Genomic DNA, 14,909 nt, shown 5'->3' with positions numbered 1-14,909 from the left:
AATCGTTTAATGTTCTTGCGACCTCATCACGCAATGCGTGGGGAACATTGTGTGCTCTGAAAAATTTCGGTTGTGCGTTTACTTTCAGTTCCAAATGTGCTTTATAGTTCTTAGCGCAACCAAGGCCCGGTGCAAAAATGTCTGCATATTCTTCACATAGACGAGAAACACTGTCTGAAGGCACAGTCTGGTTCACTGATAGGCAAAATTACTAAGGGTGATGCCCTTGTCTAATTGACTATAGACAAGTTAAACAACTGAAATAAATCTAAACCAAACAAGTTCACAGCAGAAGAAGAACGAAGAACGTAAAATGACACAAGTTTTGTTTGTCCCTTGTATGTTGCAAGAAGGCTGCACTGTCCTAACACAGGGATTGCTTGTCCTGAATAACAACTGAGCTTAACATTTGCGGCACGCAACGGAGGTGTGCCCAGCTGTTTGTACGTGTCTTGATTGATCAGTGAAACTGCAGCTCCGGTATCTAGCTAGAACGGTATCACTTTGCCGTTAATGTCCAAATCCACAAAAAGTTTATTGTCCTGCTGACGACAAGAGCGACTGTCTCGTGCTACGCGAACTGACACTGGTACAGAATCACTTGCGACTTGACGGGATTTCCGGCGATGTCGACACACACTATTTGTGGGACGAGCACAGTCACTGTTAGAGAGAGTGGCACTGGACGGAGTGGAATGAACTACATGAATTTCCATGGGCGAAGGTTCACGAGCCTGAGTATTCTTGGTTCGATTCCGATTCCGGCGCGAAGCAAAGGGCCTGGAATGGTTGTGAGTGTCCGATCTGAGCTTTTTCTGGCAAACACTCTGAACATGTCCTTTTTTATTACAGAGAAAGCAAATAGCCTGGCGTGACGGACAATTCTCACGCGAATGTCTAGTAGCACACCGCGGGCATGATTTTAGCACTGCATTTGCTTGCTTGCGCGGCACACGTGGCGGAGAGCTTGGCAGCAGCTGCGCGGACGGGTGCGAGGGCTGTTTACTGTTCCATGCAGCACGCCCGGCGGGCCGGGTAACCTGACACACGGGTGGCGAAGTTTCAAATGATTCCTGAGCAAAGTCAAGTGTGTCCTGCCGATCCAATATGTCCATCACTTGTTGAAGGGAGGGACTGACTAGTTTCAAAATCTATTTCCTTATACGAACATCAGAAACGTTCTGTGCAATTGCATCTCGCACCATAGTATCTGAATAAGCGAGTCACACTTAGACACTCAAAAGCACAATCCCTAGTAAGGCCTTTCAAAGTTGCAACCCACTCCCTATTAGTCTGACCGGCCGTACGTTTTGTACGAAAGAACGTATATCTTTTTGCAACTACATTGACTGATTCTTTGAAATATGCATCTAATGCAGACAAAATCTCGTCGTAGGACAGAGTTGCGACGTCGCATCGGGGAAATAATTTCACTATCACACGGTACGTCTGGACGCCTACGGCGGAAAGGAGAAAAGGCTGCCGCTCATTACCTTGAATTCTGTAGGTGGCGAGATGGAATCCAAATTGGCGTGACCACTCCGTCCAGCTTTCCAGTGCCGCATCAAAAGGACGAAAAGGTGGTGCAACTGCGTGTTGTGGCTGCGTGAGCGGTGGAGCGGTGGCTGCCACATCGTTTTGCATCGCACGTTGACCCTGGACGAGCTGTCCAAGGGCATCCAATAAGGCCTGCGTCTGCTGGTTCTGTAAGCGATAAAATTCGGACAGTACATCTGGAGATTGTGGCGAAGCCATGACACAAATAAATCAGGAATATCAATACGAACGCAAAATTCTCGTCGCCATATGTTGTGGATTGGCAGGAGCCAATCCACGGGGTTTGGAGGAAGCCGAAAGGCACGTGTTTAGCTCACGCAGGCTGGCGTGAGGTCTGGAAGAGGACACGGTTGTTATAGTAGCAAAAATAGTACGTAGCTTCTGGAATACTTAACTTTAATCCATAATTGGTGAACATCGGTCTGACGGTACATGCATCACAAGATAAATAGCAATTGATAATGGCGCCTTGCTAGGTCGTAGCAAATGACGTAGCTGAAGGCTATACTAACTATCGTCTCGGCTAATGAGAGCGTAATTTGTCAGTGAACCATCGCTAGCAAAGTCGGCTGTACAACTGGGGCGAGTGCTAGGAAGTCTCTGTAGACCTGCCGTGTGGCGGCGCTCGGTCTGCAATCACTGATAGTGGCGACACGCGGGTCCGACGTATACTAGCGGACCGCGGCCGATTTAAAGGCTACCACCTAGCAAGTGTGGTGTCTGGCGGTGACACCACACATCTGTGTCCTCGGTGGCTCACATGGACGCAGTCGGTTCTTAGCCGTGTTGTGAAGCGGACGCACGCGAGGCTCTGTGCGGCGCTCCGCAAGCGGGCCGTTGTTTACTCGCGCGGGCAGTGGTAATTGAAGTGTAAACAGACCACCTAGAATGACGATGGCGCTTTCTTATAGAAAGGCTACGATTAAAGTAACGTTCGATGCCCAGTATTGACGACCTAAGGCATACAAAGTAGAGCATTTCCTGCGTGAAACCATGCACATCGATCTACAGGAACTTATCGGTATACATCGTTTAATCATCTCCAGTACAGTTTACCTGAAACTTATAGATGAAGCAGCGTGCGAACGACTTCTTCGAGGTTCCACCGATGGATATCGCTTCCACCACTCGGACGGCAACGTAGGTGTAGTGACTGTCGACCATGCAGGACTCGGCGTTCGGAACACACGAATCTTCGAACTGCCGTTTCAAGTTCTGGCCACACTTGTCGTGAACGCGCTACGGCCTTACGGGGAAGTCACGTGGAAGAAAAGTGGCATACGTGTCAGGATGGCATTTTCAGACGTGTTTCTGGCCTCACACGCAATTTTCGTACAGTAATAAGACGCATTTAGTTTCGTTAATGTAACTTTATTTTTGGTATACATTTCGAATAAACAAGAAGAGGAGTGTGGAACGTGACAGGGTTATTTTCATAACGCACCGTTTAAAAAAAAAAAAACGGTTCAAATGGCTCTGAGCACTACGGGACTTAACTTCTGAGGTAATCAGTCCCCTAGAACTTAGAACTACTTAAACCTAACTAATCTTAGGACATCACGCACACCCACGCTCGAGGCAGAATTCAAACCTGCGACCGTAGCGGTCGCGCGGTTCCAGACTGTAGCGCCTAGAGCCGCTCGGCCACCCCGGCCGGCGCACCATTTTCCTTAATATAAAACGACGAAACTGATATTCGGTCTAGGTCCTCTTCCCGAAAACTACTGAGAATATTTTGCTATGTTTTGTCAGTTCCCAGTCTTCTCTTCTCAAAGCGTTCACCCAGAGAGCTTTTAGTTTTGGGCTGATAGAAAGATTAAAATCGAATTCCAGGAATGAAACCAGTACAGTAAGTAAATAGCGCCACCAGAATTGATGTATATAAAAGAATAATATCGCTTGAATGAGTCCAATTACGAATTATATGTGATTGCTTTACACTTTATATTATAATCACAATTTTTGGTACACTCGCAAATGACGAAAGCTGACACTTTTCACCAAAATATTACGACCAAAAGCTAATGTTTGGGGCAACTGACGTAGCAGACATAGCCTTCAAGTTTGTGACGTCATGACAACTCCCTTTACTGTTTTGCCGATAATTATTAGCCACTATCTGTTTTCATGAATTGATGAAAACAGACTGCAGAATCTGCAGGAGGTAAAAAACCTCATTACTTCTTTGCCACATTAACTTGGCTCATTACCTATTCCGTGGCTCATTATGCATTGAAATTCTGACTTAACTACTTATCCATTTCAAATATGGTAATTGGTATGTGAAAATAAAAATACGAGCGAAAGGTAATTCCTGGTGTTTGCGTTTGTGATTTAACACGCTATCACTGAGATATGTAAGCAAGGTCACTTAAAAGAAACTTCAGTTATTTAAGCTGATAACGAGTGATGCTTTAAGTTTCTGTCTGGTGCGTGACAGTTCTTTTGCGAGCTTTGATGATTATTTCCTGTAAGCGACACGGGACCTGCATTTCAGAAACGAAATTTTTCCAATGATTAATGTTAACTTTTGCTCCAGTAATTACAAAACTCAGTTTCATTTAAAAAAATATTCTCACCGTGTAGGACGAACAGAGTATGCCACCACCACATGTTCTGATCGACTGACGCATCATCACGCTATAGGCTGCAACTAGCTTTTTTTCATCATTAAGTAGATATGTATCATATTTTTAAAAAAAATGTACGTTTGATATATGTCATTATAAACTCGAAAGTCTACCGGATAATGATGTAAATTTAATTAAAGTAGTTGCGGAATAATGGGTATTCCAACAGCTTTGTGGTCGTGTTCATGAAAATGTCTATTAATATCTTGTGGAATAGATTATTATGTATATAGCATTCTGAACGTTTACAATCATAATTACGGATTTATTTATTTACTCGTCAAGTTCCGTAGGGCCAAATTGAGGAGCAGATCTCCAAGGTCATGGAACGTGTCAGTATATGAAATTACATCATAAAAGTAATAACAGATGAAAATAAACGTTTATGAACCCGAAAAAAGTCAGTCCATAAGATTAAGTAAATGCAATCTACAATACAATAAGAATCAGCTTAATTTTTCAAGGAACTCCTCGACAGAATAAAAGGAGTGACCCATGAGGAAACTCTTCAGTTTCGATTTGAAAGCGCGTGGATTACTGCTAAGATTTTTGAATTCGAGTGGCAGCTTATTGAAAATGGATGCAGCAGTATACTGCACACCTTTCTGCACGAGAGTTAAGGAAGTCCGATCCAAATGCAGGTTTGATTTCTGCCGAGTATTAACCGAGTGAAAGCTGCTTATTCTTGGGAATAAGCTAATATTGTTAGCAAGAAATGTTAGTAAGGATCGTATATATTGAGAGGCCAATGTCAAAATACCGAGACTCGTGAACAGGGGTCGACAAGAGGTTCGTGAACTTGCTCCACTTATTGCCCGAACCGTCCGTTTCTGAGGCAAAAACATCATTTTAGAATGGGAAGATTACCCCAAAATATAATACCGTACTACGTAAGCGAATGAAGATAAGTAAAGTAGAGTAATTTTCGTGTAAAAAGATAACTCACTTCAGATACCGTTCGAATAGTAAAAATAGCAGTATTAAGTCTTTGAATAAGATCCTGAACATGGGCTTTCCACGACAGCTTACACCTAGAAATTTGAACTTTATAGTTTCACTAATCATATGCCCGTTCTGTGAATTTAAATCGTCAGGTTTCGCTGAATTGTGTGTTAGAAACTGTAAAAACTGAGTCTTACTGTACTCCGTTCTCCCTTACTTAAATGTTCAAATGTGTGTGAAATCTTATGGGACTTAACTGCTGCTAACGTTATCAGTCCCTAAGCTTACACACTATTTAACCTAAATTATCCTAAGAACAAACACACACACCCATGCCCGAGGGAGCACTCGCGTTAGTTTATTTTCTACAAACCATGAACTTAGGTCGTGTTCTGCACTATTTGAAACCGAGCCAATGTTGCACACAACATCCTTTGCTACCAAGCTAGTGTCGTCAGGAAACAAAAACATTTTAGAGTTACCTTTAATACTAGAGGGCAAATCATTTATATTAAGGTGATTCTTATTGTAGCCGGCCGCGGTGGTCTCGCGGTTCTAGGCGCGCAGTCCGGAACCGTGCGACTGCTACGGTCGCAGGTTCGAATCCTGCCTCGGGCATGGATGTGTGTGATGTCCTTAGGTTAGTTAGGTTTAAGTAGTTCTAAGTTCTAGGGGACTGATGACCACAGCAGTTGAGTCCCATAGTGCTCAGAGCCATTTGAACCATTCTTATTGTATTGTTGACTGCATTTACTTAATCTTATTGACTGAATTTTTTCGGGTTCATAAACATTTATTTTTATCTGTTATTACTTTTGTGTTGTAATTTCATGTACTGACACGTTCTATGATCTTGGAGATTTGCTCCTCAATTTGGTCCTATGGGACTTGACGTGTAAATAAATAAATAATTATGGATCGTCGTTCATACTGTACCAGAACCAGTTGAGTCCTCCAACAGTTATGAGCTTCCACGCCAGCGGTGAGCTGAGGTGTGTTACAGCTTCAGACTGAGTCCGTTCTTCCCACTTTCCGACAGAGACGCTCAGGAAGTACCCTCCTCTGCCTTTCCTGAACCGCGACTGCGTGGAGCCCTACAAGATCCCGGACAGCGACGTCGTCGTGGACAAAGGAACGGCAGTCGTCATCAGCCTGTTCGGCCTTCACTACGACCCGGAGCACTTCCCTGATCCAGAGCGCTACGACCCCGAGAGGTTCTCCGAGGAGCAGAAGGCCGAGAGGCACCCCTACGTTTACCTGCCGTTCGGCGACGGGCCTCACATCTGCATAGGTCTGTATTGGCTACTGCTGTTCGTGATACACATTAATACAGGTATACAACTATAGTCAGAAGCCGGAGTAGAGTAGGCAACGAAACGTGGACGAAAAAGTAGACTCTACAATTAAGTGTAGTTTGTTAGGTTGTAAGGTGTCAGGCAATTCCAACACCTTCCATGAAAACCCTGACATGATAGCAAATCCGGCAGTATGTGACATAGCTCCGAATAAATCCTGACATTAAATTAACCAAAGTAATACGATCAACGAGTGAGCAAATGGAATACCACAGACTAACACAAGATCGCTTAAATCCATGTCATACCTTCCCACCGTGAAACAGACACAGTTCCGAGGGGAGAAACGAGAACAGAAGCCGAGAGCAGAGTCGTGTAAGCTAGAAGGCCTTACGAGAAGGGACACCCACATCACCCGCCGACCGCCAAGACCACCCCCCAAGCCCATGTTAAATGATAGAGCCTTCCAGAAGAACAGTATAGATCTTACAATAACACTAAAAGGGCTACACCAGCTGCAAGTTTTAGCGTGAGAATATACGCGTCTCTGTTACGTAGCAAACTGTTGTGTACATAGTTCCGCATAGTCAGCGCATACACAACTTTCCCACTAGAGCGCGGCCCGCTAAGCACAACAGCGCAGGCACAGCGCTCGTCCGTCTCCGCACTACGAGATGGCGCTGCCTTAGAGACGGACCAAATTCTGCTTCCGCCGATCCGCGTATTAATATGTAACGCAGCCAATGAGATTGCTGCTAACGTAGAACCTTTTCTCCTCGCAGATCACACTCGCGCAGTGATAACTTTTTTTTTTTAACAAGAGGTGGAGCCCCTCCACGCCCACACCGGCATGACGGCCAACACAAAAGGTCTACTGCCATCTCTGCATAAGGGTTAGTATTCACTAAAGTGAGGTGTCGCAGGATGTGGGTACTGCGATGTTTGCGTACGTCTGCTTAGGATTAACCATTAATACGCGCTCATCTGGAGATAGATTGGTCGAAATCTGACGAAGGGTAGCGGTTTGAAGGGCAGAGGAAAAAAAGTGCCAAGGCAAGAGCCAAGGGAAAAAAACCTCTGCGAAAGTTAGGTCGGGCGGCAAGAGCAGTAGCGGTTGTCTTGCTGCCTGCGATAGGTTGTGCAAGGATAGGCTTTGTTAGTAGTGGGTATCATGCATGTCGATACCTTGACGTTGTGCGTTTGTGCTGCTCGGCGGCTGGCGCTGGGTGCTGGTACAGAGTCCTCGTTCAGCGTCCTGCAACCTGCAACAGTTATGTTTGTTATCGGTCTTGTGTCCGATAGGTCATATACTGGAGGCACAGTGTGAGGGAGTGTTGGGAGATTGTTCGTGCGTCTGTGGGCGAGCTCGTCGGTGTCCCTGCTGTGGCCTGTTGGTCGGCTCTAATAGCAGCTGGTAGTTGCCAGTCAGTGTTGCTGATATGCAGGGGCTTGCCGACGTTTGTTAGTTTACCATAGGTGGCTATGCCCTAGCTAGCAGTGTCTTTGGTCGCTTGTGTTTCCACCTGAACGCGCGAGGTATTATAATGAGTGTACAGACCTCCAATTAGCCAGTCTGCATTAGTCTGTACCAGTCTATAGTCAAGTTTCAGTCTGTGCCTAATAAGATTATCATATTCCTGTACATAGCCATGAGGATAAATGAATAGACACTTTGTCAAGTATCAGAGATATGTGAGAAGAAGATTAACGTACCAAGACGAAAGGAACTTCCGATTGTCAATTGAAAATAGCATTCAGAACAAAGTTAAGTAGTTTTTAGGCTTGTTATTATTTTAATAAATGTGTGTGAAAATTAATCAAGTTCTGTTTAACGTTGGTCACCGTCAATCTGCTACTCTAAGCGTGCAAGTGACATTTCTATCGTCTGACCTAACGGCAGAAGATAAACACGCCACGATAAGACCACGAGACATATTGCTGACACTCGCATAGAGCGACAAGTCAAATAATCTCATGGTGTGTGTATCGAAGGTCTTACAGTACGCACACCACACAAACATTAAAAACATTGCCCCACCACGAAAAGCATAACGTTTCTCATTGGATAGACAGAATTTTTGTAGCCGGAGCTTAAGGTTGACACTGAGACCCTGATTGGTCAGATGAAAACACAGTCAGATAGCTTTTCTTAAACCAGCTTCGGTAAATTGTAGTAAAGACAAGTTAGAAAGAGTTGCTTCCGAGACGGCGAGGTGTGTGGAGCGGCGTCGCCCGCCGCCCCCTGACGCTGACTAACCACCGACAAGATAATGAACGCACGCGATGCCGCATAAGAGTCATAAGGCTTCACTCAGAACTGCAGAAGTCTCATCTGTTACATCACCTTTTTGAGTAATACTAGTGTCGATCGTCAATTACAGCTATTCACATTTGCTACTAGAAGTTAAAATCTGAAACGCGATGATTTTTCTGTTATATAATTATTGAGAAGCCACATCAGCCACTGTAATTTACGACAAGTTAAATAAGTAATTGAAGATAATTGAGGGTCACTGTAGACCGTTTTGATAGTTTTCTCTTTTATGAAACTTAACTTAAACCTAGATTATAGATGTGATATGGCATAGGTCATCCTTCGATCCATTATAGAACTTGGAAACCCATTCAGAGAATATTCGTTCACATTTTTGTTGAATGCAGTTGGTTTTTATCATCATGTATTAAAATATTTCCTTTTATGAATAGTGCAATTTATAAACAATGTTTTGTGAGTAGAATAAAAATTCCAATGGTAAACTTAACTACTTTCTCGACGTTATTTTACCAGCTAACTATAAATAGGAAAGCCTTGAACCCCTTCCACTAAATTTAGTTAGTATTAAGATTCTTTTACAGGGAGTGCAGTGGAGCTGACGCTGAAATCATTAAGTGTTTGGTTATATCATCGCTAGTCTCACTGAACTCTTCTGAACTCTACTTATTATGTGTGGCCTGGCGTCTCCTTACCAGCAACAGGTTCCAGGTTCAAACTAGTCAATTCCCTAAAAACAGGCTCAGTGCGTCGTTGCGCGACAGTGGTAGGGAGACACGACTTAGAACAAACAGACACCACGCAGAATTTTAGGTGTCTCCCTGGATAAAATACACTTTACAATGCGTTCCTTTCATTAGCCTACTTGATTGCTACTTACACAGCTGTATTCAAGTCCACTTATCATTGTTTGTGATGAGAAGTAAACCACTTCCAACGTTACGACAGAGGATATAATATCGTAATTTTTAAAAGAGATCATACAGGGTGGCGCACAAATGTGTTACCATTTTGTTTCTGAATATAAACTCTATTGTCAATACAATCTGAAAGGAACATTTACTGCAATGAAGAGCCGTCCATGGAGATTTGTTCTAACTCAGCACATGCTCAATATGTCCACCATTTCGTTTCCTAACTTCCTTCAAACGAACAAGGAAGTTAGTGATTACCCTATGGCACATGTCTTCCGTAATTTCACTGCAAGCTTGAAGAATAAGTCTTATGAGCTCCATTAAATCACGTGGACGTTTCGGGAAAAATTTTTCCTTTAGGTACCCCCAAAGAAAAAAGTCGCAGTGATTGAGGTCTGGACTATTGGGGGGCGAATTTTGTCTGTCATTGAAGCGACCTGGACACCTGAGTGAAATGATCCGCATCTCGAAATGTTCGTGTAAAAACTCCAACACAGTGTTTGCAGTATGTGTCCTTGCTCCATCTTGCAAGAACCACTGCGTACTGAAGGGCCAGGCAGTAGCAAGAAGCTGTGGAATGAAGCTATTGCGAAGCATGCTCAAATAACGCTCGCTGTTCACAGTTTCTTCAAAGAAAAAGGGTCCAATAAGTCCGTGACTGGAAAGTGCTGCCCACGCTGTAATCCTCGGAGCATAATGTTGTCGTTCATGAAGCACTTGTGGGTTTTTAGTGGCCCAAAAGCGTACATTTTGTTTGTTAACCACACCGTCTAAATGAAAATGCGCCTCGTCTGAAAACCAAACGTTGAGAGTTTCGTCCCTATACTCCACCCTCTGAGCAAACAGTAGTATCTGCTGCTTATGTTCTTCAGTGAGCTTCTGTGCACAGGTCATCTTGTATGGGTACACATGGAGATCACTTTCAAGAATGCGTTGAACGGAGCTTCTGGATATTCCCAGTTGCACTAGCTGCATTTCTTCACGATTTCCCGGGACTTCTCTGTACAGCAACTCATACCGCTTCAATATTCTTCGGCGGCGAACAAACTGGCTTAGGCCGAGGTCGCTTCGCTTCCAATACTGTTCCTTCCTGTACAAATTGATCGCACAACCTGTGGATGGTCTTCTTGCAAGGGACCCATCGTGTGTTAAACTGTTGTCGAAAAGAGTCACAACAAGGCCTTTCGTTTCATGAAAAAGTAACAGAATTGCCGATCGTTGCTGTGTCGTCAGTCTTCCATTGTCAGCCATTGCTGCTTACTAGTCTCCTAGCAGCAGTATCGTGAGTTACACGTCATTTCCTAACTCATTTGTTTTTCCAAGCTCTACTGGTACTGCTGTAGAGCTACAAGAGGGATATCTGATGTGCGTCGTAAATTGTGAAAGAAACAATTGGTAACACATTTTGTGCGCCACCCTGTAAATTTACATGACTGTGTACTCCAACGATGAGAACTGGCACAGTAATAATATCATTTGTTAGAAATATTTTATGCAACAAGGACGCTGGGCAAAAGATCAGTCACCCCTTCAGAGACGTCGCGCTGTAATACCGTGTAACACCGGACTACGCCTGATGATGACGTGTTGTCCGTTCGTAAGCTGTTTGAGATGGAAACGTTACAGTTCTGCGACCGATTGTCATTGACAAGGCGTGACATTCACCTCCTGTCTCTATCTGTTAGGATGTTCTCACGACCACTATTCTGACGCCGTCTGCATATTCTGTGACTGGTACATCATTCATTGTAGACAGGTTCCACCGTCCGCGTCGATCTCCCAACAAATCGGGCAACCGTATACACGGTGTGGTCGCGATCACCTCGAAACACGATAGCTCTTCTCTGTCACTGTGTATCTCTCTGTGTCGATATACAAGGAACTTCTTGACTGTGCGGTCGTAAAACGCCAACAATATTTACGGCATGCGACGCCCCACACATTGTCTACTACGCGATCACAATATTGACAGCTAATGGCAAAAGGGGGCTGTACTGAAGGAATCCAATGGTGAGCGCAGCATGAGGCGAGTACCTCACAGTGCTAGTGCTGTTCGTACAAAGCAGAGCAATGGAAACGATAAACAAAGCAAACATTGCATTTTATCTGTAATAACAGTTGCCGAAATTGACATTTCATCACAAAGGTACCCAAGGAAACGCAGAGTGAGAAAGAAGTAGCAGATGAAAGATTAGCGTATATGTAAAACGAATCAGTGAAATGTGTGGTATCGTATATAATCGACTGTGGGGACAATGTACATGAGGAGTACAATGATGACGGTACGTGCTTAAGTGAGAGTGGTGTTGAAACAGGTAGTTCATCAATTGGTTCAAATGGCTCTGAGCACTATGGGACTTAACTTCTCAGGTCATCAGTCCCCTATAACTTAGAACGACTAAAACCTAACTAACCTAAGGACATCACACACATCCATGCCTGAGGCAGGATTCGAACCTGCGAGCGTAGCGGTCGCGCGCTTCCAGACTGTAGCGCCTAGAACCGCTCAGTCACAGCGACCGGCCAAGTAGTTCATCATCCTTGTCGGACAGAGAGCCACAGATTCCATCTCCAGTGACACGTGGTAAGGGAAATCAGTGTCCAAGCAGCGAGTATTAAATATAATCACGTACATGGAAAATCGTCCGCAGCATAGTAAAAGAACAATTAGGAATAGATTTCGAGTAAGTCTGCAGCAATATTATCGTGTAGTGTGAAAGAAAAATACCGATATTCAAGCGAGGACAAGAAGCACGTGCTACAAAACCTAGTGTTTTCGCGTTTCCGGGATACTCGATACAGCTTACAAGATGTGTGTGTTAGTAACCTACAACTTTATGCACATCAGAGTACCCGCGACACTGAGTGTAATGATTTCAAAGGAAGCAGTGAATGGTTGCATACCTTCAAACATAGCTACAGAATGGAAAGACGTAACAACAAACTGCGGAATCGCCCCAAACATTTGTTGAAGAGATAAACAAAATAATCCCATTGATCACAAGGAATTAGTTTTGAACTCTGACCAATTGGGATCTGAAGAGCAAATGCATATTAAAGGAACGCTGGAAATTAGAGGTACAAGAGAGTTGTATGAAGGTCGACTAACATCAATGCCTCAAAGCACTCGCATACAATTATCTCGACTGTTAATCTGGATGGTAAATTGACGGCAAAGTTATTTCTTGTGTTGAGTGAGGTTGGTGGTGCTCTGCCCCTACGATTCATTCTCGTGTACGTGAGCTTGCAAGGGCATTAGGGAATATTTAGGTCACAGCAAGCAAGAGTGGGAAAATGGACGTACGAGAACTACAACTATGGTATGACCACTGTCTCTGACCAGTAACTGGTTAAAATAACTTGCTTCTGCTTGATTTCTGGTCTGCATATAAAAATCATACTCCTTAATTCAGCCTCAGGATCTCTGTTTTTTCCGCACCTATAAAACGATAAACTGCACTACAGGCCGTTTCGTATTCCGTTGCATGTCATCACATTCCATCAGTTCTCGTCACCGTGTTACACCAGTATGATTCTATATGCATTCTTTAAGAGTGGACACCTAGCTGAAAATCGTACCCTGTTTGTAACTCCCAAGGAGTTCGCCTTCGAATCTGATAGGGCGAAACTTTGTGATCACTGTAGCATTCCGTGTTCATGGTGCAAGCTAATGATTTGTTTCGAAGATTTCTTAAGTGTCAGCTATGCCCATCTTGTGAAGTGTGGTACATACATCCCGTAGAAGGTTGATCTCTGCACCTCCTGGACACTCATTTTCTGTTGCCCTCGTGATGCATATGGTGAGTCATTGTCAGCTAATATTTTTCCTATCACAACTGTTAACACAACAGTTTCAACAGACACTTAATGAAGACTGAGCTTGCTACTTTGCACTCAAGAAGTTCCTTGTTTGAGTTCTAATCCCAGAAAAGCGGCTGTAACGTACACATCACACCACTACCATTACTTATGTCGCGGGTCGAGGGTCACATGACTACCAGGTATCCGGCCTACAACACTCCAAAACGGGCAATGCGCTGTTTTGTGTGGGCGCCAAACATTTAGTCTGGTGGGATTACATTGTAAAACAGTAACAATATAATTTTTATCGACTACTCAATTTCTGAAGATTAAATTTTGTATTTTAACCTTCTCTCCGTCGACATTCATTTTAGTGTATGTTCCCTGAGCTACTGTATTCCTTCAAAAGTTTGCTTCTCCAGCAACAGCGCTAGAAAGTTCCTGAACTTGCACACAAACCAGATGGCGAAAAAATCACCGGGAATGCCATCAGAACCTCTTGACGTGCACTGTGGTTAAGAAGTGCTGTACAGCGAGAGTTCTTCGTACGGTAATGAATTCCCAAAATCACGGATCATGAACAGTTCTGTAACTCTAATAACTAGTTTTTCCCTGTACCTACTTTCTGATGTCAAGTGTATTTCACTCACATTTAGTCTTCTTATTTCTGCAATTTTCAGAAACATTAATGTGCTTAAATATTTTACACTTTTCAGAATGTTAAGCAAAGGCGAAATATGCATTCTGAAGTGCTTCACTGTGAAACCCCATAGAATCTTGGTCTGCTGTGATTAAGTTTTTAATAATCAGATCTGACACCATCTTTTCGATTTGCAGGTATGAGACTCGGTTTACTGCAGACCAAAGTGGGTCTTGCGAACATCCTGTCCAAGTGTTGCGTGCGACCTACGAAGAACACAATCAGGCATGTCACCTACAACACCAGAAATGTACTGCTGCTGCCCACAAAGGAAATCGAGCTGCAATTTGTGGAACGATGCTAGGAGATTCACTAGCGCGCCAACATGACATAAAGAGGAACTTTAAAAGACTGTACATGGCTTAATCGTCTGTCTATTGTGCAGCAGTAGCATATGTTTGTTTCATTTTGTAATAATAAAAGTATAATACTTAGGAAGCTATTTTTCATACATTTACTTTCTTCCTCGCACTATGGACAGACTATTTCCAAAATTCACAGTGATAACTACACAGCATTCATCACAGGAAAGCCCCTCGTTTTATGATCACTGAACTTTCCGGCTGCTTCCATCATGTCACTCTGGAAACAAAAAACCTGCCGCTTTTACAATTTGCATACCATGTTTTCAGCTCACTTATTCGTCTACTGGCAGTTATTTATGGTATGTTATCTATTGGTGTAATTAGATAGATCACATTACAATTTTGTGGCCATTATTCAATTTAGTCTTTGAATTATTCATATCACTTTCTAATACAGCATCTGAAACCACCTGATATTTATAAATACCTGCTA

General features: G+C 43.5%; 1 protein-coding gene across 1 annotated transcript in view; it reads left to right on the top strand.

Moving 5' to 3' along the window:
* Window positions 1–14,549, top strand: part of LOC124711642 (cytochrome P450 6k1-like) — a 72,440-nt gene extending 57,891 nt beyond the window's left edge. The window contains exons 7-8 of the mRNA XM_047241831.1: window positions 6,169–6,420; window positions 14,249–14,549. Of these exons, the coding sequence (XP_047097787.1) occupies window positions 6,169–6,420; window positions 14,249–14,415 (419 nt within the window). The 3' untranslated portion in view covers window positions 14,416–14,549. The remainder of the gene's footprint in view (window positions 1–6,168; window positions 6,421–14,248) is intronic.
* Window positions 14,550–14,909: the final 360 nt, after the last annotated feature.

This window comes from Schistocerca piceifrons, chromosome 8 (genome assembly GCF_021461385.2).
Source record: "Schistocerca piceifrons isolate TAMUIC-IGC-003096 chromosome 8, iqSchPice1.1, whole genome shotgun sequence".
Taxonomy (NCBI): Eukaryota; Metazoa; Arthropoda; class Insecta; order Orthoptera; family Acrididae; genus Schistocerca; species Schistocerca piceifrons.
This window is presented reverse-complemented; position numbering and strand designations above follow the sequence as displayed.